This window comes from Symphalangus syndactylus, chromosome 19, assembly GCF_028878055.3.
Source record: "Symphalangus syndactylus isolate Jambi chromosome 19, NHGRI_mSymSyn1-v2.1_pri, whole genome shotgun sequence".
Taxonomy (NCBI): domain Eukaryota; kingdom Metazoa; phylum Chordata; class Mammalia; order Primates; family Hylobatidae; genus Symphalangus; species Symphalangus syndactylus.
In genome coordinates, this window is record NC_072434.2 from 67,642,037 (window position 1) to 67,668,385 (window position 26,349).

General features: G+C 38.9%; 1 protein-coding gene and 1 long non-coding RNA gene across 6 annotated transcripts in view; one reads left to right on the top strand and one right to left on the bottom strand.

The window, feature by feature from the left end:
• The window catches only part of TAF1A (TATA-box binding protein associated factor, RNA polymerase I subunit A), a 31,474-nt gene extending 22,187 nt beyond the window's left edge, over positions 1-9,287 (bottom strand). For 2 of the 5 annotated variants that reach the window (XM_055235001.2, XM_063613962.1), the window contains exons 1-3: positions 9,011-9,287; positions 7,734-7,856; positions 3,421-3,590 (exon numbers count right to left, since the gene is read on the bottom strand). In XM_055235001.2, the coding sequence (XP_055090976.1) occupies positions 3,421-3,590; positions 7,734-7,854 (291 nt within the window). In that variant the 5' untranslated portion in view covers positions 7,855-7,856; positions 9,011-9,287. Of the gene's footprint in view, positions 1-3,420; positions 3,591-7,733; positions 7,867-9,010 lie in introns of all 5 variants that reach the window. The other 3 variants (XM_055235003.2, XM_055235005.2, XM_055235004.2) reach the window with 3 other exon arrangements.
• A 179-nt stretch (positions 9,288-9,466) lies between these two features.
• Positions 9,467-18,105, top strand: LOC134732001 (uncharacterized). The gene is made up of 2 exons (XR_010114785.1): positions 9,467-9,689; positions 14,082-18,105. It is a non-coding gene; the product is annotated as an uncharacterized lncRNA (long non-coding RNA).
• The last annotated feature ends 8,244 nt before the right edge of the window (positions 18,106-26,349 follow it).

The window sequence follows — 26,349 nt, forward strand, 5'->3', positions numbered from 1 at the left end:
GGATGGGTAAATGCAGGGGTGAAAAAAAAAGCAGGAAAAAAAAAAGAAAACTTCGAGATTATTATAGCTATTCTCACCACCAGTGTACACAATAATTACATGGGACACCTGTCAAAAATAGATATTCTGGGCCGGGCGCGGTGGCTTACGCCTGTAATCCCAGGATTTTGGGAGGCCGAGGCGGGTGGATCACGAGGTCAGGAGATCGGGACAATCCTGGCTAACACAGTGAAACCCTGTCTCTACTAAAAATACAAAAAATTAGCTGGGCGTCGTGGCGGGAGGCGGAGCTTGCAGTGAGCCGAGATCGTGCCACTGCACTCCAGCCTGGGTGACAGAGTGAGTGAGACTCCATCTCAAAAAAAAAAAAAAAAAAAAAAGATACTCTGACTCAATAGGACAGGGGTGGAGTAAAGGAATTTATACTTTGAATGAAAGCCCTAGGTGATCCAAATAGAGCCAAAGAAGTGCTCAAAAACCACTGATCCAATTCCTTCATTTTACAAAACAAAATCTGGACAACAAGAGGCTGTAACATGTCCAATGTTTTACAGGTGTATGTAACTTAAGTCCATAAATTAAATTTTCAATGAATGGTTAAACTTTTTTTCAGCTTTTTTTTTTTTTTGCTCTAGAAGATAACTAATTGATGCAATGGTGACTGTGTTAGTAAAACCTATGAGACACTCATGTCAAGTTATTTGTGGGTAAACTGTCTTTTACTGAAGAAATTTAGCAGTATATGCCAGGCACTGTTTTAACCTTGCCCTGTGAAATTTACATTCTATGTAGAGAGACAAACAATAACCAAGAAATATAATTAAATTGTCAAGTGTTAGGGGAAAAGAATGGAGCAGGATAAGGAGATCAGGAGTGCCATTCAGAAAGTGCAGGTTGCAGTTGGAGTAAGGCAATTGCAATTTTAAATAGTCAAAGTAGGCCTCATTGAAAAGGGGCCTTGAAGGAGGGTAGCTATAGTGATAGCCAAAGAAAGAGCCTTCCAAGAACTGGTTAAAGCAAAGGCAATCAGTCAGGAATATGCCTGGCCCATTCAAGTAAGAACAAGGAGACCAGTGAGGATGGAAAAGAAAAAAACAAGCAGGAGAATACAGGTTGAGTATCCCTTATCTGAAATCGTTGGGACCAGAAATGTTTCAGACTTGAAATTTTTTCAGCTTTTTAAATATTTGTATATACATAATAAGACTGGGGATAGGACCAAAGGCTAAACATGAAATTCACTTATGTTTCATATACACCCATACACACAGCCTGAAGGTAATTTTATACAATATTCTTAAAATGAAACAAAGTCTGTATACACTGAACCATCAGAAAGCAAAGGTGTCACTATCTCATGTCAGTACTCAAAAAGCTTTGAAGCGACTCCGTCTCAAAAAAAAAAAAAAAAAAAAAAAAGCTTTGAAGCATTCTGGTTTTCACATTTTTGAATTGGGAATGCTCCACCTGTTTCAGGAGATGAAGTCAGAGAGGTCAAACAAGGAAAGGGAGTGAGCACATCACACAGGAATTGATAGGCAATTATGACTTTGGCTTTTACTGAATGAAATGGAAAGCTATTACAGTGTTTTCAGCAGAGGAGTGACATGATCTGATATGTTTTAAAAAGCTCACTCTGAATCATTAGTCATTAGAGAAATGCAAATCATAACCAGGATGATGCCACTTCACAACCACAAGGATGACTATCATCAGTAAGACAGGACAATAACAAAATATTGGCAAGGATTGGAGAAATTAGAAGCCTCAGATATTGCTGGTGAGAATATAAATGGTATGGCCACTTTGGAAAACAGTCTGGCAGTTCCTCAAGAGGCTAAACATAGTGTTACCATATGACCAGCAATTCCACTCCCAGGTGTAGACCCAGGAGAAATTAAAACAAACGTCCACACAAAAACCTGTACACAAATGTTCGCAGAAGCATTATTTCCAATAACTGAAAAGCAAAAACAACCTAAGTGTCTAACAACTGATAAATGGACAAATAAAACATGGTATTTCCATATGACAGATTATTTGGCAATAAAATGAAGTTACTTTGCTACAACATGCTACAACATGGATAAACCATGAAAACATTATGCCAAGTGAAAGAAACCATTTACAAAAGGCCACATATTGTACAAAACCACTTATATGAAATGTCCAGAATAGACAATAGATTAGGCTGGGCATAGTGGCTCATGCTTGCAATACCAGCACTTTGGGGAGGCCGAGGTGGACAGACCACTTAAGGCCAGGAGTTCAAGACCTGCCTGGCCAACAGAGTGAAACCCTGTCTTCACTAAAAATACAAAAAACTAGCTAGGTGTGGTGGTGCATGCCTGTAATCCCAGCCACCCAAGAGGCTGAGGTACAAGAATCACTTGAACACAGCAGCTGGAGGTTGCAGTGAGCAGAGATCATGCCACTGCACTCCAGCCTGGGCGACAGAGCAAGACTCTGTTTCAAAAGAAAACAAAAAAAGAAAAAGAAAGTAATAGATTAGTGGCTGCCAGTGTCTGGCAGCTGTGAGGAGGAATGGGGAAAGACTGCAAGTGGGTACAGGGTTTTGGTTTCATGGGAGAAAAAAAGGTTCTAAATTTAGAGTGTGGTAATGGTTGGTTGCACAACTCTGTAAATGTATGAAAATACACTGAATTGTACAATTTCAGTGGATGACGGTGTATTAACAACGTCTTGATAAAACTAAAAAAAAAAAAAGGATCACTCTAGTTGGAAAAAGAGAACAACACTTTCAAGAAGTTTTGCTGAAAGAGGGTAAAACAACGAAGCATAGTCTATGGGGGAAGTTTGGGTCAAGAGATGATTTTAAGATAGAATAGGCTGGACGTGGTGGCTCACACCTGTAATCCCAGCACTTTGGGAGGCCGAGGCAGGCAGATCACGAGGTCAAGAGATTGAGACCGTCCTGGCCAACACGATGAAACCCTGTCTCCACTAAAATACAAAAAATTAGCCAGGTGTGGTGGTGCACGCCTGTAGTCCCAGCTACTCGGGAGGCTGAGGCAGGGGAATTACTTGAACCCAGGAGGTGGAGATTGCAGTGAGCTGAGACTGCGCTACTTCACTCCAGCCTGGCGACAGAGCAAGACTCCATCTCAAAAAAACAACAACAACAAAAGATGAAATAACAAAATTTTTACATGATGATGGGAAACATCCACAAAGGGGGGGGGAAAGGAAAAATTATTGGAATGAATATTTGTCTCCTTTAGAATAAGAGGTAAAAAGAAGTGTGCAAAAAAGGTCCCAATACAAACTCTCCACTCAAAAGTAGTTTTAGTAGCTTTTAGCAAAATCACTGAGATTCTGTAAAAGCTACTGTAGGTGAAGCTGGAGGCATAAACTCCTGGGAATCTATCATTTCTTCCAGCAAACTCAAACTTTATTTACCTCAGGTGCAGCCTGCCTTTTGTAGCTATTCGAATCTTCCAAGGTCTGAAAATAACTGTACATGTATTCTGCAGCTTGCTGCCATTGGTGCTTCAGCAGAGCTTCTTGGATAAAACTTAAACAAGCACTTGTTGTCTGAGCAAAATCCTTCTTCCTTTTCCCTCCTATGGCTATAAAAATGAAAAAGAAGAGAGTTTTTATCCACAGTGGCTCCAGTTCAACGATTCAAAAAACTTACTTCTGATAAGAAGTTTTAACAAGTAAACAGTAGGCATTACTTGACCCAGCCCATTCCCAGTATCAAAGCCAGCTTCGCTTGAAACAAACGCTTCTACATTATATTAATTATTTTTAGCAGATAAAAACATATCTAATTTGATGTTTTGGGGCGACTAGAGTCACCAGATCCTTTAAATCTGATTCAATCATCCTTTCATCCTTGTACTAAATAATTTGGGGAGAATCTCTCAAACAGACCCCCAAAAGCACAGTCCCAGGTATTAAGAATGGGTAAAATGCCAGGGTCATTCTAGGCAAACATGGTCTTTACTACTTACCCATGTTCTGCAAACTCCAAGTGGGCTTTTATTTTTTAAGGACCAAATTCCTAGTAACTCAATGACATTATATACAAATGAGAGTAAAACAGTTGCAAAAATTAGCATTTATATCTCTAAAGTACTGGCAATCCCAATGTTAAGAACATTTGGGCTTAGATACAGTGCTATTATATGAATGACTAGTTACATTGCTACATCTTCTTATCTTCCCACATAACTACGAGACCCCTCTAGTCCAGCTGGGTAATTGTACCCCAGTAAGTACACAAAGACCAACAGGTACTTTACAAAGATACTTTTAAAACAATTAACTTGCAGATATTTGATTTCCTTACATACTCTTTCCACAAGTTAATCTCCTAGACAGCTGTGCCTACATAGTCAAAGCTTCACAATCAAAATCATTACATATTATCTGAAGGTGAAAACACAGGTGTTGAAAAAGTAAATAACTCTAACATGTCCTTTTGCAAGTTAGGCGATTCCCAATTCTTTGCTTATCAAAACTGCAGAACAACATAATTTTTTACAATAAATCATTATGCAATTTTTCATCAATAATTTAGAAAAAATTCAAGGACCTGATACATGGCTATAATTAAACTCCATTCACTGCCATCCACTTACTTATGTGACTAAGGTTTCTCAGAATTTATGTCAATTAAAAAAAAATAGCAGAATCAATGCTAAATCTTTTCTCATTCTAGAAATACATAAAAGTCACCCACAAATACGTAAAAAATTGGGGAAAAGTTTTAGATAACTTTATTTAAAAAAAAAAAAAAAGAGACAGAGAGTCTTGCTCTGTCACCCAGGCTGGACCGCATTACCACAATCATAGCTCACCGTAGCCTTGACCTCCTGGGTTCAAGTGATCCTTCCTTTTGGCCTCCCAAAGTGCTGGGATTATGAGCATGAGCCACCACACCTGGCCAACAACACTTTTAATACATATGTTACATTGATCAGCTGTGTACAACTATTAATGATAGCAATGTCTTAACCTAGAAAAAGTTTTAATTCTTACAATTTATAGGATATAAACACAAAAAGTATAAATGTTGATAGATACTTTTATTGCAAGAAGTACAACAAAAAGGAACATAAAATTTCCATCTATTAAAAGCTTTTTCATAATTTTGTTTAAATGGATAAGGCAAGGTATTAAAACCCTATGCCATTCCTATGCTATTTGGACTCCATCACATATAAAGTAATATATATTCATTTAAAAATACAAACGTGCTGGAAATTATATCTCTTGCAAATATTAAACATACAATAAAATTTTTTCAGATGATTCCTTAAAACTGTGCAAGGTAGTACTCAATTTTTCAGAAAAAAGTAGGGGATACAAAAGTGAAAAGTTTGAAGACTACTGTGCTAGACTAGTGTTCTCAGACTTTTGAATGTACATACAAATCACCTGGGGACCTGCCCTTGCTACTCAATGTGGTCCTGGCATGCAGCAGAAGTATCACCTGGAATCTCATTACAACTACAGAGTACTATGCCCAGCTCTCTGAATCAGAAGCTGCATTTTATAAGATCTACACCAAAGCTGCTCAGCATCAGTGGCAATACCAGCCAGCTAGCCTAGGAAACTGACAAAACACCTCGTCCTTAAAACATCCTTTATTTACCTAAAGGAAAGAACTGTTCTCAGGCTAAGCTCCCTTCTATCGCTCAAGCTTTCACAACTGAGATTATAAATCGACTTTAGATAACTATACCTAAATGCTTGGAAAATACTTTTGTCTTCCAACCTAGCCTAGTTATCTCAGGAAAAGTTCTCCTCTCATTTCATTCTTTAATGAACAAAAGATAGTCTTACTTGATCCTGATGACTTTAAGAAAAAAAAAAACTGTCAAGGAAAACACATTTTTACATGGAATAGAGATGTACAATAAAGAACTAGTGTCATCAACCTAACTTCTAATATGCTACTCAAAGAATCTGGAAACTTATCAATCTGTCAACAAATATTTTTTGGGCACCACTGTGTGCCAAGCACTATTGCAGGTACTCATGATACAGCTTCAATCCAGACTGGCCCCGTCTTCGAAGTTTTTATTCTATGGGCGTTTCTGGGCATGCCCTTCAAAATGCCAAAATATATCTACCAGCATAAAAAATAAATACAGTAATTACTAGGCAATTTTGTTTTCCTATTATGGTTAATTACCAGCACAATGTCAATATTACTTGCAAGTATTTTCTCATTGCAGACCAAAAGTATTTTGGGTTTAACAGGCTATCCACGACATATAAAATATTTCTAAGCATGTAAATTTTGGTCTTTGGTCTTCAACCTATCTGCTTGCAGACTGACTCAGACTTTCTATAACATACCCAAGTATGACTTAACTATAGGAAATTTAAATTACTAGTTCCCTACCAGGGATGCGGTAGCACTACCTCTGAAGTATCATTCATTCAAATCTGCCTTAAGCCATGTGCATTAATCTAGCAAAAATAAAATGAGGAGAGGAAAGGCACTATTATTTTTCAACACTCACTATGCATGAGATACTATGCTAGGTTCTTTACACATACTGTCTCATTTTAAAAAATATATCTCAGTGGTTAAAAGTGTAAGCTTTGAGATCAGACAAACCTGGATTTGACTCCAGATACCACCACTTAAGAGTTTAATGTCTTTGAGATTCAGTTTCCTCCTACCTCAACTGCCTAGCACAAAAATTTATTTAGAATTTACTGAGATCATTAAATGAGATGATTCTTAGATCAAAAGAAAAAAATGGGAGTGAAATTTTAGGAGCCAAGGAATCTCTGTCAAGGGGAGAAAAGGCTGGGCAAAAAAATACATATTTAAGGGCAGTAAGTAAAATGATGGTTCAAATGTATCCCAGGACTATACCACTCAATATGCCAGCATACAGATAATAGCTTCTTTTATTTATACTTATATTAAATATATTCTTATAGGGAATTTATCCCACAGAAAAACACTACTTGCATTTATATTAGATAAAAATGGGGGAAATTTTATCCCATAGAAAAACATGCTTGCATTTACGTTAGACAAAAATTGGGGAAAATGCTCTTTTATCTAGGCCAGGTGCAGTGGCTCATGCCTGTAATCCCACCACTTTGGGAGGCTGAGGCGAGCAGGTCACTTGAGGTCAAGAGTTCAAGAACAGCCTACCCAACATGGCGAAACCCTGTCTCTACTAAAAATACAAAAACTAGCCAGGCATGGTGGCTGGTACTTGTAATCTCAGCTACTTGGGAGGCTGAGTAGAATCACTTGAACCCAGGAGGCAGAGGTTGCAGTGAGCCAAGATCCAGCCACTGCACTCCAGCGTGGGCAACAGAGCAAGACTCTGTCTCAAAAAAAAAAAAAAAAAAAATCTATGACATGATCAATTCTATTCGAAATAATTTCAATGCAATTCAACAGCAACTTCTTGAACACTTCCCAGGCATGTTTTCCTCAATGGCAGAGACCATATCTTCATCTATGACTCCCCAATATTTAATCAATGCCAGAGATAAAAGTGCTCAGTAAGTATTACTGGAAAAAATGTGTATCTAGCATAATACAGACTATCTATTATTAATCCAAGGGCACAGAATTCTAAAAGAAAAAATCGTTTTGGCTTATAGCCAAAAAACACTCCACATATTCCTCTTGAAAATTAAACCAGCCTGGTTATTCATTTTGTATCCATATTGAATCTTACCACCTCCTTAAAGTTACAATGGCTCAATGTTATTATTTTACTTACCCACAGTTTCTATGTATGTTTGAAGCCAAGGAAAATGCATTCCTGCGCCACTGAGCACAGATGTTTCCACTTCTTCATCATCCGTCACAGGCCCTTTTAATTCTTCACTGAAATCACTCATACCTATTACAAGCTGAGATATCAGTTACTTTCTGTACATCTTAATCCACAGTCTTCTGAGTTGTACAGAAAAACAGCTTTTTATTAATAAATATAATCTGATCAGCAAAATGCATTATACCTGTCAGCTCTTTCAAAGTAAAAAATGAATTCAACTATGTCAGCAATAGCCAAAATGAATGATCCATTAAAGACCGAACCACTAATGTTTCAAGTCCACGTAAAGAAAAATAAGATACTGCCCCGCTAATTTAAAAAATCTCAAGTCTAGACGAAGAAACAGCAAAACATATAATAACAAAACAATATGAGAAGTACAGTAAGAATAGTAGTAGCAGCTAATATTTATTAGGCCCTTACTATGCACCAGAAATATAAATTATCTAATTTAATCCCCACAGCAATCCTGAGGTGGGTACTATTACTTTCTTCCATGTTAAGGTTGAAAAAACTGAGGGGCTTAGTGAAATGATGGAACCTGCCTAACATCACAAAAAAAGGTGAGGACGATATTTTAGGAAATAGAACACCAAACTACTTGGCGTGACTAGAATTCGGGGTGTGTGTGGAGGAGGGGTGCGGAAGATTAGAAACGAACCTAGAAAAATCATCATAAGCCAAGCTGAGTTTGGACTTACTCCTAAAGATGCTCAGGGCTCCTTCCTCATTCCCCATATGAAATCGAGTATTAGTGCCCCTGATACTACCTCCCAAATTTCCCCTATTTCCCCTCTTCAATCCTACAGCACTACCCTAGTTCAAGACCCCTTCAAACAGTGCCTAGATTACTGCGTTAGCTTTCTAAATAATTATCCTGGCTCAGAGTTTGCCTCTCTGCATTACACCCAGAGTAAACCTTCTAAAATCACATTATGTGGCTAGGAGTATGAATTATAAGTAACAACTGAATTTGAATCCGACCCATCATGTATTTTCAGGAGTAGTTACACAAATCCTCCCTTCCCAAATCTTCAAAAACCCAAATTGGTGACCCGCAGTTGCCACGGCAACCAAAGCTTCTCTATCCCCTTCTCTCGTTTTCAGACCCCAAGGGTTTCAGGTATTAGGAGGAAATATCAGAACATGGATGAATCCTGACACACCCCTTCCCGTTCCATTTAAACGCAGGAACCACGGGCGATATCTGCGGCACTTACCCGCCTAAATTTAGAGCTCCTCAGTAAAGCTAAACTCAGTCTCCGACTCCGGACCAGTGAAGAAATTCCCACCGGAAGACGCGTTAGGAGAGCTTTATATGAGCAGGCGCAAAACCTGGTTTAGGCATTCAGGTAGCGCGCGGCCCAGCTCGTAACTCCTCCTGCGGCAGCAGGCGTATTGTTGGCCTCGCCTCGACCCCGGAAGTGACTTCTGGAAGTGACCCAGGAAGTGATAATAAACTGCCTCTCTCCGATTCGTTTTGCCTGACTTTTATTTTTGTCTGTCTCAGCTAGAAAGTGGGAGACTTTCATTTAAAATGGAAATTGGGACGAGGGGTTGGCGGCTGAGCGAAGGGAGCATTCAAAAGCGTAGAATGTCACTTTACCCGAGAAATTCTCTACGATGGGCCGTTGCTTTCTGCTCGGCCCGCAGGCGCATTGCACGAGTGGAGGCGTGGCTAGTGGCTGTGACGAGATAAATTCATGCGTAGCCTTTTCATCGCGAGCTTGAAAGTTCTTTTCTATTACAGTTTTAGCTTTAGGTTTAATTGGTTCGACTGCCTTCTCCACAATTGGGCGAGAATTTCTTTTGCCTTCTCAGCAAAAGTTGTTCTGCGGACCTGTCTGGGTCAACTTTCATGAGGGACATTGAGACAAACAAATGAAATACGGGTCAAAGGTAAGATGGTTAAACCGTGTGAAATGAGAGACAGTTGAGGGGTTCTAGAGAAGATGACCCCGGAAAAGGACTGCAGGCCCATGGAAACGCAGTGTGCTTCTCCAGTATTTGGAGGGCTGATCGTGAAAGAAGGATCAGACCCTTTTTCTTAGCAGCACAGAACTAGGACTAATAAGTGAAAGGTAAAGAGAGGCTGCTTTCAAGTCACAGCAAGAAAGAATTTTGTCCACAAATGAGGATGCACAAATATAGCATAGGCTCCCCCAGGAATCAATGAGTTTCCTCTGTGAAGGTGAAAAATTTGAGTAGAATCAGAGTATCGGAGAGGAAATTAAAGGGTCTAGTAAAAGAGTTTGAGGCCGGGCATGGTGGCTCATGCCTGTAATCCCAGCACTTTGGGAGGCCGAGGCAGGCGGAAAGTTTGAGCTCAGGGGTTCGAAACCAGCCTAGTCAACATGATGAAACCCCGTCCCTACAAAAAAATAAAATAAAAAAAATAAGCTGGGTTGATGATGCATGCCTCTAGTCCCAGCTACTCGGAAGGATGATGTGTTGGAGAGAAGAGATAAAAAAAAGTCAACTAGATAACATCCAATAGCATAAACAAGAAGGAAGGAGGGAAGGTTGCCATGGCAGGCACCTGTAGTCCCAGCTACTCCAGAGGCTGAGGCAGGAAGATCGCTGAGCTCAAAAGTTCAAAAGTTCGATTCCATCCTGGGCAACATAGCAAGACCATGTCTCAAAAAAAAGGCATGACAAATATGAAAACATAAAGCATGCAAAGGACTTTTCTAGATTTCAATCTGTAAGAAAACATGTCCTAAGAAAAAGATGTTCTTACAATTGCTTTGTGCTAAAGAGCAACTTAATATGGTGATGAATTATGTTGTTTTTAAAGTTGCAAACTGTCATTTAAGGAATATTATTTCCATGAACGCTTCCTGTGCAATCTATTAAAGATTAAACTTCACACAGCCAAACAGTTGAAGAGACCTCATCATAAATAGACTATCCTATATCACAGCTAACGAAAATAAAAAAGGAATGTGGCATGAAAGCATAAAAACAAAAACATCTCAGATAATAATATAGAGAAAACCAAAATAAATGGGCTAGAATTCCACCCCAGAGACTGTATCCTCTTCCTTTCTCTTCCTTTTTCTTTTTTTTCTTTTCATGTTTCAGTACTAGTGAACATAACAGATTAAAACATTCTTTCCAACTATTTTGAAAACTGTTGTCATTTTCTACAACCCAAAGATTAGATACACCTCAAAATGTCCTAGAAAAGACATTTCTTAAACCTCAACAAAATGAACTTCAAAGACATTTCTTAAACCTCAACAAAATGAACTTCATTCGTTGTTTTTCACCTTTGACATGACACCATGCCAAGATTTCTAGCTCTGTATGGAGGAGACATTGGTCCCAACAATTAGCAGCTCCTTGATCCCATTTCATACAACCCATTCTAGCAATAAAAAAGAAAAAATGAACATGTATTCTGCTGACATTTCATTTACAATCTATATCAGGAGTCAGCAAACATTTTCTGTAGAGACAGAGAGTAAATATTTTAGATTTACATGTCATACAGTCTTTGTCGTAACCACTCTGCTGTTATATAGCATTAAAATAGCCACAGACAATATGTAAATGAATGAGCATGTCTGTGTTCTATTGAAACTTTATTTACAAAAACAGATGTGAGGCTGGATTTAGCTCGTGGGCCATAGTTTGCTAACCATTGCTCTGGAGTACCTATAAATGTTTATGCTCACAATAGAGGTTTGGTTGTGCTATATACCTAAATATGTATATATATATATACATAAATATAATTTTAAAGATATGTAGTCATATTGGTGGTGATTTTTGTGTCCAAAAAGAGATCTACTAAAAAAATTACTGATGTCATCATGCATCTCAGTCATTATGATAGTCATTAACTCTACATTGCTTCTTCTGCGATCTCTAACATACAGTTAGTAGATGTCAATGCTAGGAGTGAGTTTGCTGTTCTGTAGTGAAGGGCACTGATTATAATGGGGTAAGTGAGATCAACCATCATGAACTGATACATACTTATTTAATTTCAATTTCCATTGTCATTCTAACGACTATGTACTACATCTCAACCTATATTCCCTAGGTCCTAATTGAGAAACATGTGCTTTAATTCAAATAAAGAAAAAGTCCTTCACATCCATTCCAAATAGGTCAAATTGTATCCATGGTTCAACTATTAACGCACACACACACACAAACAATAGAACTCATTGAGATGTAAATTCGAGGTAAGATAGTGCAGAAGAGGGAATAAATGTGTGAATATGGAAGTAGAACAATATAAGACCCCTTTTGTGTTCTTTTTTTAACTTTTATTTTCGTTTCAGTGGGTACATGCGCAGGTTTGTTATATAGGTAAATTGTGTGTCCCAGGGGTTTGGTGCACCGATTATTTCAACACCCAACTAATAAATAAGCATAGTACCTGACATGTAATTTTTCAATCCTCCTTCTATTTCCACCCTCAAGTAGCCCCTGGTGTTCTTTATTTGTGTCCATGTGTACTCAATGTTTAGCTGCCATTTATGAGTAAGAACATATGGTAATTGGTTTTCTGTTTCTACATTAGTTACTAACGCTTAGGGTAATGGCCTCCAGCTGTATCCATGTTGCTGCAAAGAACATGATCTCATTCTTTCTTATGGCTGCATAGTATTCCATGGTCTTCCATAGTACTCCATTTTCTTATCCACCCTACCATTGTATAAGTATTCCCTTTTCTCTGCGACCTCACCAGCATCTGTTATTTTTTGACTTTTTAATAATAGATAGGATCCCTTTTGGAGGTCAGGAAATATAAATTCAGAAGTGTGAGACATCCTTTAAGGTGATGTTAGCTTTAAATGAAAAAAAAATGTGAAGCAAAGTCACTTGAATCTAGAAAGACTTTTGAGATTCTTTGGGTTTTATTGTTTTTGTTTTTACATTGACGTTATAATCTTTTCCTTTTTGCTGGTAAGAGAAACTACAGAAAACGGAATATTTACAACCACAGGTGCTTTGTTAACTGACCAAATTTTAACAAAAGTCTCAAGCAGTGCATCTCATACTGGGAGGGTGGTGTCATTCCCACCAAGGGGGGTTTGGAAATGCATGGGAGCAATTTTTATTTTGCTACCATGACTAGGGATGCTACGAAAAGTTCATGACCAGGGCATGGATGTTACACATTTGCACAAATAACATGCTCTGGTCCTTTACCTAACTGCAACTGTGTTTTCCTACAGTTCTGTCTAAAGGGATAAGGGCTTTCCTGAAGTCACACTATTTTCTTATCCATTTAAATGCAATGTTTAATTATTTTGTGTGTCATGAATAGTAAATGTATTCAAGATAATTATGAGAAGTGATAAAAGCATGACTAGTATAGGAGCTTAATGATGGCTTCTAGCTTATACTTTTTAATTGAAGACTTCACATTCATCTGAAATGATGATAAAATTCTCAGATGTCCCAAAAAATATCTCAACTTCTGATTGCAAACAAAAAACTAAGGTTTTTCAGATAGCCATCATCATTCTTTCTCTCTTCTGCAGAAGTTCCAAGAGAGCTTGGCCAGAAATAGTTTAAATACTAAATGCAAGTTGAAGCTTTGCTTTTCTTTAAAAATAGTGTATAGAAAATAATGTACAAATATATAGTGTGAATCTGCTGTTAATTTCCAATCCCTACTTTCTAGAGCTGTGGCTGTCTTTAAAAATGTTCCTAGTCTGCATTGAAATGTGCAGTAAATGTAAAATACACTTCAGATTTCAAAGACTCCATGTGAAATAAAGACTGTAAAATATCTCATAATTTTTATATTGATAATGAGTTGAAATGATAATTTGCATAGATTTGGTTAAATAGAACATATTATTAAAATTAAGATCACCTATTTTGTTTTACTTTTTTAAATGTGACTTCTAGAAAATTCAAATTGCATATGTAGCTAACACATTTCTATTGGACAGCATTGTTCTAGGGAATCAGTAAGAAATAAGCGAAAGCAGGTCATGTTTAGATGCTGTATTTAATCATTCTGGTTGGATGTCATTCACTGATCCTCTTATGTATTCCACACCATTTCACATTCCGCATGGATTTAGATAGCAGTGAACTTCCATATCAATTACAGAGTACTCTTATTTTTTCTGTGTCAGTTGATCAGTATCCACACTTGAGTATAGTTTTCATAATGGTACTTATGTTCCTGTTTCTAATTTTATACTACATGTATCAATTAAAACGCTGAAGATTCAGGAGGTTTGTCTCAATGTATGAGCTATAACAAATCAGCTGTGATTGTATGATATTCTTAGAAATCTATTTTCTCCTTCTCAGTTCTCTGTCTCCTCTAGAAGGCGCTTTCAATCTTCCAACCACAGCTTGGGAGGCTGTTCCAGTCTTGCTGACTTTTAGTAAGAAGAAAACAGTTTCCAGTGAAGGTACTATCTAAACAGTGAAGGTACTATCTAAAAATGTCTCCTTTGTGTAGAAGTGGTTTGCCATCAAACAATTCTTCTTGCATCATCAAACATCTCTTGACTGTAGCAGCTTGCAATTTTGCTATTTAATTATTTATATAACATAAGTGGACAATCTTTTTATATAGTATCTGATTGCCTTCTCAAAGAAACACTATAAAGTTTTGACTTTAGCCCCAATTTTCTAGAAGAGAGATCTGAGACTCAGAAAAGCTAATGGCTTGCCTATAGTCACACAATTAGACTTCTGATTCCTAGCCAATGCTTTTGACTCTATTCCCTGCCTCCACTGTTGCCCTGGTAGGGAAGTAATTTATATCTGAAAATTACACGGAAAAGCCAAACTGTGAAAATTGAGTTGTACAGGCCACACCCTGGAATCTGTTCTACATTTGTTTCAAACCACCAAATATTTGACTTCTGTGGAAATGGTGCCAAGGTAAATTAGGTGGAACCGGAAACAGGAACTTGCATATATGTCTGTATATTAGTAGCAATTTGAGATGTTTGAGTTTCTTTCTTTGTACAATAGAAATTGGAATAATATTTGCCATGACTAGACAAATAGTACATGCTGATAGACCGTATATTATAGATGACTCATTCCCAATAGATCATACCCTTTGACATGACTTTTTAGTTGTTAGGAGGGATTTTTCCCTATTAACCATACCCAACACAAACTTCTGTTCTTACTGGCTTTCAGAAGAAGATACTTGCATAAATTCCCCTGCAGTTATATGCTCCCTTTACTTAAAATCTGATAGCTTGCTGTATTTTATTCTATTAAATCTAAATCCTCATGCTTGATTTTCAAGAGCTCTCAATAATCTGACCCATCCTAGCCACCCAAACTTGTCTCCACTTTGCTTTTTTCTTTTTTTTTGAGATGGAGCCTCACTCTGTCACCCAGGCTGGAATATAGTGGCATAATCTTGGCTCACTGTAACCTCTGTCTCCTAAGTTCAAGTGATTCTCCTGCCTCAGCCACCACCTGGGCTAATTTTTTGTATTTTTGGTGGAGATTGGGTTTCACCACGTTGGTCAGGCTGGTCTCGAACTCCTGATCTCAGGTGATCCACCCGCCTCGGCTTCCCAAAGTGTTGGGATTACAGGCGTTAGCCACCACACCCAGCTTGTCTGCCACTTTTCTAATAGAACTCTTTCACTCTAGGAAGTTTAGGTCTCCGTACCGTCCTTTAAACAAATTGCTCTCTGCTACTGATGTGTCTTTTCCTATCTTGTTTTCTTCATTTGCCCTATCCTCTCTGTTTAGAATCTAAATTCTATGTATTCACTAAAGCTCAGTTCAGATTCCACCACCATCACTTACTTTCCTCCTTCTTTTAACTTGTTAGTGCTTAGAATTTGTAGTAAAACACATCTGAGCATTTATTGTGTGGCAGGACAGGGTTCTCTGATGCCCCACCCCCTTATTCTTACTGAGAGAAGTAACTGGTATTAGCAAGAGAGGCTTGTTTATCTTTTAGGAGTTCCCACTCTGAAGAATATGGATGAGGATTCAGAGTCATCCTCCACCCTTGGGGATGGAGCCAAATTTAGGGCTCCTTGGGCACAGGCATAAAGGCGTATCCATCTTCTAGACACTGGCCAAACACACACACAAAAAGTGAGAACTCGCAGAAGAGGGAAGAAACGAAAGAGACGTCATGACGCCCAGCAGGAAATGAGATTTTGCAGGCTGACCTGATAGAATAAAGAAATGTATGTTTGTTATCATTTTTCTGACTCACTGTATTGTGACCAATCATAGTGTTTTTATTTTTACTAAGACCTTTACCAGGATTTACTTGGTTTGTAACTCTTAAGTTACCTTTAAGGATAGTTGAATTTTATCTCTTTCTGTCTAACTTACAAATTTTCTCTACATAAGTTTTTTTGACAAGTCTACTTCAGTATAAAGGATATTTAAGTATTTAAATTGTACAGTTTTATGAGTTTCGACACATGCATATACACCTGAAGCCATCACCATGATCAAGAGGGGAAGGACACCCAAATTTCTTTGCGTCCATCTCTTCCTTATCTTGCCTCCTTGCCCCTTCACCAGGCAGCAGCTGATCTGTGTTCTGTCGTTATAAATTAGTTTGAATTTTCTAGTATTTTACATAAATGGAATTATGTAGTATGTATTGTTTTTGTCTGGTTTATTTCACTCAGCCTCCCTGTTGCTGGTATTGATCGTTCCTTATTATTGCCCAGTAGTGCTCTAAAATTTATGATCTATTTACTTGATGATGGGCATCTGGGGTTCTTAACTATTACAAATGGAGCTACTATGAACATTTGTGTGTACAAGTCTTAGTGTGGACAAATACTTTTATTTCTCTGGAATAAATACCCAGGGGTGGAAAGACTGGGTTCATATGATAGATGTGGTTTCACTTTTAAAGAAAATGCCAAACTGACTGTACCATTTAAATTCTAGCTAGCAATGTTATATCAATTGCCCTTATACTTGTCAATCTTTGTTATAATCAGCCTTTCCAATTTTAGCCATTCTAGCGGATGTGTAATAATAATATTATGGCTTTGATTTGCATTTCACTAATGGCTAATGATGTTGAGTATCTTTTCATGTATGTATTTGCCATATGCGTATCTACTTTGGCGAAATGTCTGTTCAGATATTTTGCCTATTTTCCCCAATTGGATTGTTTTCTTTTCTTTTTTTTTCCTTTTTTTCTTTCTTTCTTTGAGACGGAGTCTCGCTCTGTCGCCCAGGCTGGAGTGCAGTGGCATGATCTCGGCTCACTGCAAGCTCCGCATCCTGGGTTCATGCCATTCCATTCTCCTGCCTCAGCCTCCCGAGTAGCTGGGACTACAGGCACCTGCTACCACGCTGGGCTAATTTTTTGTATTTTTTAGTAGAGACGGAGTTTCACTGTGTTAGCCAGGATGGTCTCAATCTCCTGACCTCGTGATCCACGCGCGTCAGCCTCCCAAAGCGCTGGGATTACAGGCGTGAGCCACCGCGCCCTGCCTGGAGTGTTTTCTTATTGATAAGTTGTAAGAATTATTTATACGCTCTAAATAAAATTCTTTTTTTGAGTAGATGTTTTGCAAATACTTTCTCCTAGTCTATGGCTTACCTTTCCATTTTCATAACAGTGAATGTAGAGACAGCAAAAGTTTTTTGTTGTTGTTTCAGACAGGGTCTCCTTCTGTTGCCCAGGCTGGAGTGCAGTGGCACAACCATGGCTCACTGCAGCCTCAACCTCCCAGGCCCCAGTGATCCTCCTACCTCAGCCTCCTGAGTAGCTGGGAGCACAGGTATTTGCCACCATGCCCAGCTAACTTTTTTAATTTGGGGGGAAGAGCTGGGGGGTGGGGTCTCTCTGTGTTGCCAGCACTGATCTCAAACTCCTGGGCTCAAGCGATCCTCCTATCTTGGCCTCCCAAAGAGTGAGATTACAGGTGTGAGCCACTACGCCCAGCCAAAAGTGTTTAGTTTTATTAAGCCCAATAGATTAATTTACTTCTTTTAGAGATTGTGCTTTTTTGTGTGTATTTTAAAATCTTTGCCTATGTTTTATTCTAGAAGTTTTATACCTTTAGTTCTGACATTTAGGTCTATGATCTATTTTGAGTTAATTTTTTATATCGTATGTGGCAAGGATTGAAGTTATTTATTTATTTTTTAGTTATGGCTATGCAATTGTTTCAACACCATTTATTATAAAGATTACCTTTCTTCAGTTGAATTCTCTTGCCATGTTTGTGGAAAATCAGTTGTCTATATATGTGTGGGTCAACTTTTAGACCCTCAATTCTGTTCCATTGACTTGTATGTCTGTGTTTACAACAATACCACATGGTTGTAATTAATATAACTTAATAATAAATCTTGGTAAAGGCAATGTAACTCCTCCAACTTTGTTGTTCTTTTCAAAGATATTTTGGCTATTTTCTGTCCTTATTATATGATTTCCATGTAAATCTTAAAATTAGCTTGTCAATTTCTACAAAGAAGCCTGCTGAATTTTGATCGGGCTTGTATTAAATCCATCAAGTAATTAGGGGAAAATGGACATCATTACACATTTAAGTCTTCCAATCTGTGAAGATAGCATAGCTTTCCATTTAATTATTCCTTACTTTTTATCAGCAATGATTTGTATTCTTCAGTGCTCAGTTTTTTCACATCTGTTGTCAGATTTATTCCAAAGTATTTCATTTTTTGATGCTGTTACAAATAGCATTACTCTTTTAATTTCAAGTCATAATTGTTTATTGTGAGTGTGTAATAACACAATTAATTTTTGCATATTGATCTTTTATTCTGCAACTTTGCTAAACTCACTTTTTAATTTAGTGGCTTTTAGATTCTTTAGGATATTCTATAGTGCCAATCATTTTGTCTGCAAATTTTACTTCTTTCTTTCCGATTTGTAGGCATTTTATGTTTTTCTTGCCTTATTTCACGGGCTAGAACCTCTATTACATTGTTAAATAGAGGTGGTAAAAGCAGACCTCTGTGACTTTTTCCTTCTTTGAGGGAAAGTTTTCTGTCAATCACCAACATGACTGACGCTAGCAGTAGATTTTTTGTAAAAGCTCTTTATTAATTTGGGAAAGTTTCCGTCTATTCTCAGTGTGCTGGGAGTTTTTTGTTTTTGTTTTTGTTTTGAGACAGAGTTTTGTTCTGTGGCCCAGGCTGGAGTGCAGTGACATGATCACAGCTAACTGCAACCTCTGCCTCCCAGGTTCAAGCAATTCTCGTGCCTCAGCCTTACAAGCAGCTGGGACTAGAGGCATGCTCCACCACGCTTGGCTAATTTTTATTATTTTAGTAGAGATGGAGTTTCGCCATGTTGGCCAGGGTGGTCTCGAACTCCTGGCCTCAAGCGATCCACCTGCCTCAGCCTCCCAAAGTGCTGGGATTATAAGTGTGAGCCACCGCGCCTAGCCAAGTTTTTATTAGGAATAAATGTGGGGGCCAGGCGCCATGGCTCTCACCTGTAATCCCAGCACTTTGGGAGATGAGGCAGGTGGATCACCTGAGGTCAGGAGTTCGAGACCAGCCTGGCCAACACAGTGAAACCCCATCTCTACTAAAAATACAAAATTTAGCGTAGTGGCACATGCCTGTGATCCCTGCTACTCAGGAGGCCGAGGCAGGAGAACTGCTTGAAGCTAGGAGGCAGAGGTTGCAGTCAGCCAAGATCGCACCATTGCACTCCAGCCTGGGCAACAAGCATGAATACTTGGTCTAAAAAAAAAAAAAAAAAAAAAAAGGAAGGAAGGGAATTTGTCAAATGTTTTGTGGCATCTACTGGGATGATCATGTACATTTTATTGCTTAATCTATTAATATGATAAATTACATCGATTGGCTTTTGAATAGTAAAACAACCTTGCATTGCTGTGATAAAATCTGCTTGGTGGTGGTGCATTACCATCATTATATACTGATAGGTTCAACTTGCTAAAATTTTGTTAAGGATTACTGCATCTGTGTTCATGAAGTCTTTTATAATGTCATTATTATAAGGTTGTTTTCCGGTTTGGATATCAGAATAGTACTGGTGTTATAGAATTAATATGGACATATTTCATTCTCTTGAATTTTTTGAAAGAGTTTGTATACAGTTGGTATTATTTCTGCCTTAAATGTGTAATAGAAATCACCATTCAATTTATCTGGATCTGGAGTTTTCTTTGTTGGAAGGTTGTTTTTTTTCTTTTTCTTCTTTTTTTTTTTTTTTTTGTTTTTTTTTTTTTTTTAGATGGAGTCTTGCTCTGTCACCCAGTCTGGAGTGCAGTGGTGTGGTGCAGTCTCGGCTCACTGCAACCTCTGTCTCCTGGGTTCAAGCTATTCTCCTGCCTCAGCCTCCCAAGTAGCTGGGACTACAGGTGTGTGCCACCACGCCTGGCTAATTTTTGTATTTTTAGTAGAGACGGGGTTTCACCATGTTGGCCAGGCTGGTCTCCAACTCTTGACCTTGGGTGATCCACCCACCTCAGCCTCCCAAAGTGCTGGGATTACAGGCGTGAGCCACTGTGCCTTGCCTGGAAGGTTGTTTTTTCTAGCCACCAATTAATTTCTATAATAAATATAGGGCTTTTCAGGTTACCTTGTTTTTAACTGAATGAACTTTGGTAGTCTGTGTCTTTCAGAGGCTAAATATTTTATCTAAGTTGTCTAACTTATTTCTTCTTCTAATGTCTAGAATTTGTAGTGATGTCCTCTCTCTCATTTCTAATATTGGTATTTAGTATCTTCTCTCTTTTTAACCCCCGGATCAGTCTGACTAGAAGTTTATGAATTTTATTGATATTCTTGAAGAGTGAACTTTTAGTTTCATTGATTTTCTCTATTTTCTTTTTGTTTTTCATTTTCTTGGTTTTTAAAAATCTTATCTTTATTATTTCCTTTCTCCTGCTCACTAGGGTTTTAATTTTCTTTTCCTTTTCTAGTTTTTTAAGGTAGAAGCTGAGGATATTAATTTGAGACCTTTCTGGTTTTTCTAATAGAGGCAAATTAGGGCAATAACTTTACCTCTAAGCAGGATTTTAGTGGCATCTCACAAATTTTTTTTTTTTTTTTTGAGACAGAGTCTCGCTCTGTTGCCCAGGCTGGAGTGCAGTGGTGCAATCTCGGCTCACTGCAAGCTCCGCCTCCTGGGTTCACGCCATTCTCCTGCCTCAGCCTCTCCGAGTAGCTGGGACTACAGGCACCCGCCACCACGCACGGCTAATTTTTTTGCATTTTTAGTGGAGACGGGGTTTCACTGTGGTCTCGATCTCCTGACCTCGTGATCCGCCCGCTTCGGCCTCCCAAAATGCTGGGATTACAAGCGTGAGCCACCGCGCCCGGCCACAAATTTTTATATGTTTTCTTTTCATTTTCAATCACTGTTAAACATTTTCTTATTTCCCACTAGACTTCTTCTTTGCCTCATGCATTATTTAAAAGTTTGTTATTTAGTGTATTAGTCTGTTTTTACGCTGCTGATAAAGACCTACCTGAGTCTGGGCAATATACAAAAGAAAGAGATTTATCGGACTCACTGTTCCGCATTGCTGGGGAGGCCTCACAATCATGGTGGAAGGCAAGGAGAAGCAAGTCACATCTTACATGAATGGCAGCAGGCAAAAAGAGAGCTTGTACAGGGAGACTCCCGTTTTAAAAATCATCAGATCTCGGCCGGGCGCAGTGGCTCACGCTTGTAATCCCAGCACTTTGGGAGGCCGAGGTGGGCGGATCATGAGGTCAGGAGATCGAGACCACGGTGACACCCCGTCTCTACTAAAAATACAAAAAATTAGCCGGGCGTGGTGGCGGGCGCCTGTAGTCCCAGCTACTCGGAGAGGCTGAGGCAGGAGAATGGCGTGAACCCAGGAGGCGGAGCTTGCAGTGAGCCGAGATCGCGCCACTGCACTCCAGCCTGGGCGACAGAGTGAGACTCCATCTCAAAAAAAAAAAAAAAAAAAAAAAAAATCATCAGATCTCATGAGACCCATTCACTATCATGAGAACAGCACAGGAAAGTCCTGCCCCTGTGATTCAATCATCTGTCACTGGGTCCCGCCCACAACATGCAAGAATTATGGGAGCTACAAGATGAGATTAGGGTGGAGACACAGAGCCAAACCATATTATTCCACCCCTGGCCTCTGCCAAATCTGATATCTTCACATTTCAAAGCCAATCATGCCTCCCCAAAAGTTCCCCAAAGTCTCAACTCATTCCAACATTAACTCAAAAGTCCACAGTCAGCCGGGCATGGTGGCTCACACCTGTAATCCCAGCACTTTGGGAGGCTGAGGTGGGCAGATCACCTGAGGTCAGGAGTTTGAGACAAGCCTGGCTGATACGGCAAAACCCCATCTCTACTAAAAATACAAAAATTAGCCAGGTGTGGTAGCACACGCCTGTAATCCCAGCTACTTGGGAGGCTGAGGCAGGAGAATCACTTAAGCCTAACAGGTGGAGGTTGCAGTGAGCTAAGATTGTGCCACTGCACTCCAGCCTGGGCAACAGAGTGAGGTTCTATCTCAAAAAAAAAAAAAAAAAAAAAGTCCACAGTCCAAAGTCTTACCTGAGAAAAGGAAAGTCCCTTCCACCTATGAGCCTGTAAAATCAAAAGCAAGTTAGTTACTTCCTACATACAATGGGAGTGTGGGCACTGGATAAATAGAGCCATTCCAAATGGGAGGAATTGGCCAAAAGAAAGGGGCTAGAAGCTCTATACAAGTCCTTAATCTAGTGGGGCAGTCAAATCTTAAAGCTCCAAAACTATCTCCTTTGACCCCACGTCTCACACCCAGGTCATGCTGATGGAATGGGTGGGTTCCCATAGTCTTGGGCAGCTCCACCCCTGTGGCTTTGCAGAGTACAGCCTCCCTCCCAGCTGCCTTCACAGGCTGGCACTGAGTGTCTGTGGCTTTTCCAGGTGCACGGTGCAAGCTGTCAGTGGATCTACCATTCTGAGGTCTGGAGGATGGTGACTCTTTTCTCACAGCTCCACTAGGCAGTCCCCCAGTAGGGACTCTGTGTGGGGGATCCCATTCTAAATTTCCCTTCTGCGGTGCCCTAGCAGAGGTTATCCATGAGGGCTCCGCTCCTGCAGCAAACTTTTGCCTGAGCATCCAGGCCTTTCCTTGCATCTTCTGAAATCTAAGTGGAGGTTCCTAAACCTCAATTCTTGACTTCTGTTCACTTGCAGGCTCAACATCACATGAAAGCTGCCAAGGCTTGAGGCTTGCATCCTCTAAATCCATGGCCCAAGCTCTACATTGGCCCCTTTCAGCCACAGCTGAAGCAGGTGGCATACAGGGCACCAAGTTCCTAGACTGCGTACAGCAGAGGGACCCTGGGCCTGGCACACAAAACCACTTTTTCCTCCTAAACCTCCAGGCCTGTGATGGGAGGGGCTACCACAAAGGTCTCTGACATGCCCTGGAGACATTTTCCCCATTGTCTTGGCTCGTTGTTACTTATGCAAATTTCTGCAGCCAGCATGAATTTCTCCCCAGAAAATGGGATTTTCTTTTCTATCACATTGTCAGGCTGTAAATTTTCCAAACTTTTTTTTTTTTTTTTGAGACAGATTCTCGCTCTTTCACCAGGCTGTAATGCAGTGGCGCGACCTTGGCTCACTGCGACCTCCACCTCCCGAGTTCAAGTGATTCTCCTGCCTCAGCCTCCCAAGTAGCTGGGACTACAGGTGTGCACCACCATGCCCAGCTAATTTTTGTATTTTTAGTACAGATGGGGTTTCACCATGTTTGCCAGGATGGCCTTGATCTCTTGAGCTCATGATCCACCCACTTCAGCCTCCCAAAGTGCTGAGATTACAGGCGTGAGCCACTGTGCCCAGCCAAATTTTCCAAACTTTTATGCTCCATTTCCCTTTTGAAGCTGAATGCCTTTAACAGCACCCAAGTCACCTCTTGAATGCTTTCTTTTAGAAATTTCTTCTGCAAGATACCCTAAATCATCTCTCTCAAGTTCAAAGTTCCACAAATCTCTAGGGCAGGGGCAAAATGCTGCCAGTCTCTTTGCTAAAACATAACAAGAGTCACCTTTGCTCCAGTTCCCAACAAGTTCCTCATCTCCTTCTGAGACCACCTCCTTCTTGACCTTATTGTCCATTTTTGTCAAAGCCATTCAACAAGTCTCAAGGAAGTTCCAAATTTTCCCACATTTTCCTGTCTTCTTCTGAGCCTTCCAAATTGTTCCAACCTCTGCCTGTTACCCAGTTCCAAATTTGCTTCCACATTTTTGGGTATCTTTTAGCAATGCCCCACTATACTGGTACCAATTTACTGTATTAGTTTGTTTTCATCCTGCTGATAAAGATGTATCTGAGACTGGGCAATTTACAAAAGAAAGAGGTTTATTGGACTCACAGTTCCACATGGCTGGGGAGGCCTCACAATCATGGCAGAAGGCAAGGAGCAGCAAGCCACGTCTTACATGGATGGCAACAGACAAAAAGAGAGCTTGTACAGGGAGACTTCCATTTTAAAAACCATCAGATTTTGTGAGATCTATTCACTATCATGAGAACAGCATGGGAAAGACCCACCCCATGATTCAATAACCTCTCACCGGGTCCCTCCCACAACACGTGGGAATTATGGGAGCTACAAGATGAGATTTGGGTGGGGACACAGAGCCAAACCATAATATTTAGTTTCTAAAACTTGGAGATCTTCCAGATATCTTTTTGTTATTGATTTCTAATTTAATTCCATGTGGTCAGAGAACATATTTTGCATAATTTGAATTTTTAAAAACATATTGTTCTGTGGCCCATGACATTGTTGTAAATATTCCACAAAAACTTAAAAAGAATATGTATTCTGTTGTCGTCGAGTGGAGTGTTCTACAAATATCAATTAGGACAAGTTAATTGATGGTGTTAAGCCTTCTATATCCTTGCTGATTATCTGGGTTCTTGTTCTATCAATTACTGAGAGAGAGGTGTTGAAATCTCCAACTATTTGTGCAGTTCTCCTATTAGGTTTTATCACCTTTTGCTTCATGAATTTTAAAGCTCTATTATTAAATGTATATACATTTAAAATTGTTGTATCATCTTGATGAGTTGTCTTCTTTAACATTATGAAATGGCTATCTCTGGTAATATTCTTTGCTCTTAAATCTATTTTGTCTGATATTAATATGGCTACTCTAGCTTATTTTGATTAGTGTTAGCGTGGTTTGTCTTTTTTTACATTTAATGTATTTGTGTCATTATGTTTCTATTGTGTTTTCTTGTAGACAGCATCTAGTAGGGTATTGCTTTTGAATTGTATCTAACAATCCTGCCTTTGACCATTTACATTTAATGTGATTATTGATATGATTGATAAAATCCAGGGTCTTGTTATTTCCTTTCTATTTGTCCCATCTGTTTTTTTTTTTTCCCCTTTTACCCTTTTATCATCTACTTCTGAATTAACCACAGGTTATCTCCTTTGTGAGCTTACTAGCTATAACTCTGTGCTTTTTTGGTGTTGCCTCAGGGTTTATAATATATATCTTTATTATACTATACCTTCATGGAATATTTTATCACTTCATCTATAGTTTAAGATCTTTATTTCTATTTCTCCTCTCCTGCTTTTATACTTTTATTGTCATTCATTTTAATGTACATATATTGTATATTTCATGATATATTGTTATTAGTTTGCTTTAAACAGTTAATTATCTTTTAAAGAGATTTTAAAAATAAGAAACATGTTTTATATATTTTAAGTAGGAAAATATTTTATATTTGCCCACATATATACATTTCTGGCATTCTTTATTCTTTGTTGTATATCCAGATTTCCATCTGGTATTTTTTTCTGCCTAAAGGGCTTCAACGTTTCTTGAATTATAGATCTTGTAGTGATGAATTCTTTCAGCATTTGTGCATGTGAAAATGTATTTTACCATATTTTTGTCTTGCTTTATTTTGCATATTTAGAAATTTACTTTTTGACATGAGAGTCTTTTGGAGGGGTACAGCTTTATTGACCTATAACTCGCATATCATACAGTCCACCCACTTGAAGTGTACAGTTCTATGGTTGTTAGTATAGAGATGTGTAGCCTTCAGCACAATCAATTTTAGAACATTTCCATCACCCCAAAGAGAAACTTTGTACACTTCATCTATCAGTCCTTGAGTTCCCATCTCTTCCAGCCCTGGGCATCCTACTTTCTGTGTCTATAGATTTTTCTACTCTGAAAAATGTCATCTAAATGGAACCATACAGTATGTGGCTTTTTGTGGCTAAGTTCTTTCATTTAGAATAATGCATTCAAGGGTCACTTATGTTGTAGTATGTATCATTACTTCATTCCTTTTTAATTGTCATTGTATTGATATACCTACCATATTTTATACCTAACATTAATTCATCAGTTGAATGAACATGGGGGTTGTTTCCATTTTTTACTTTCATGAATAAGCTATTATGAGCATTGGTGGACAGGGTTTTGTGTGGATATAAGTTTCATTGCTCTTGGTTATATAACTAGGGGTAGATTTATTGGGTCATATGGTAATTCTATGTTTATCTTCTTGAGGAACTTCTAGACTATTTTCCAAAGTGCCTGTACCACTTGATATTCCTACCAGCAATGTATGCGTGTTCCC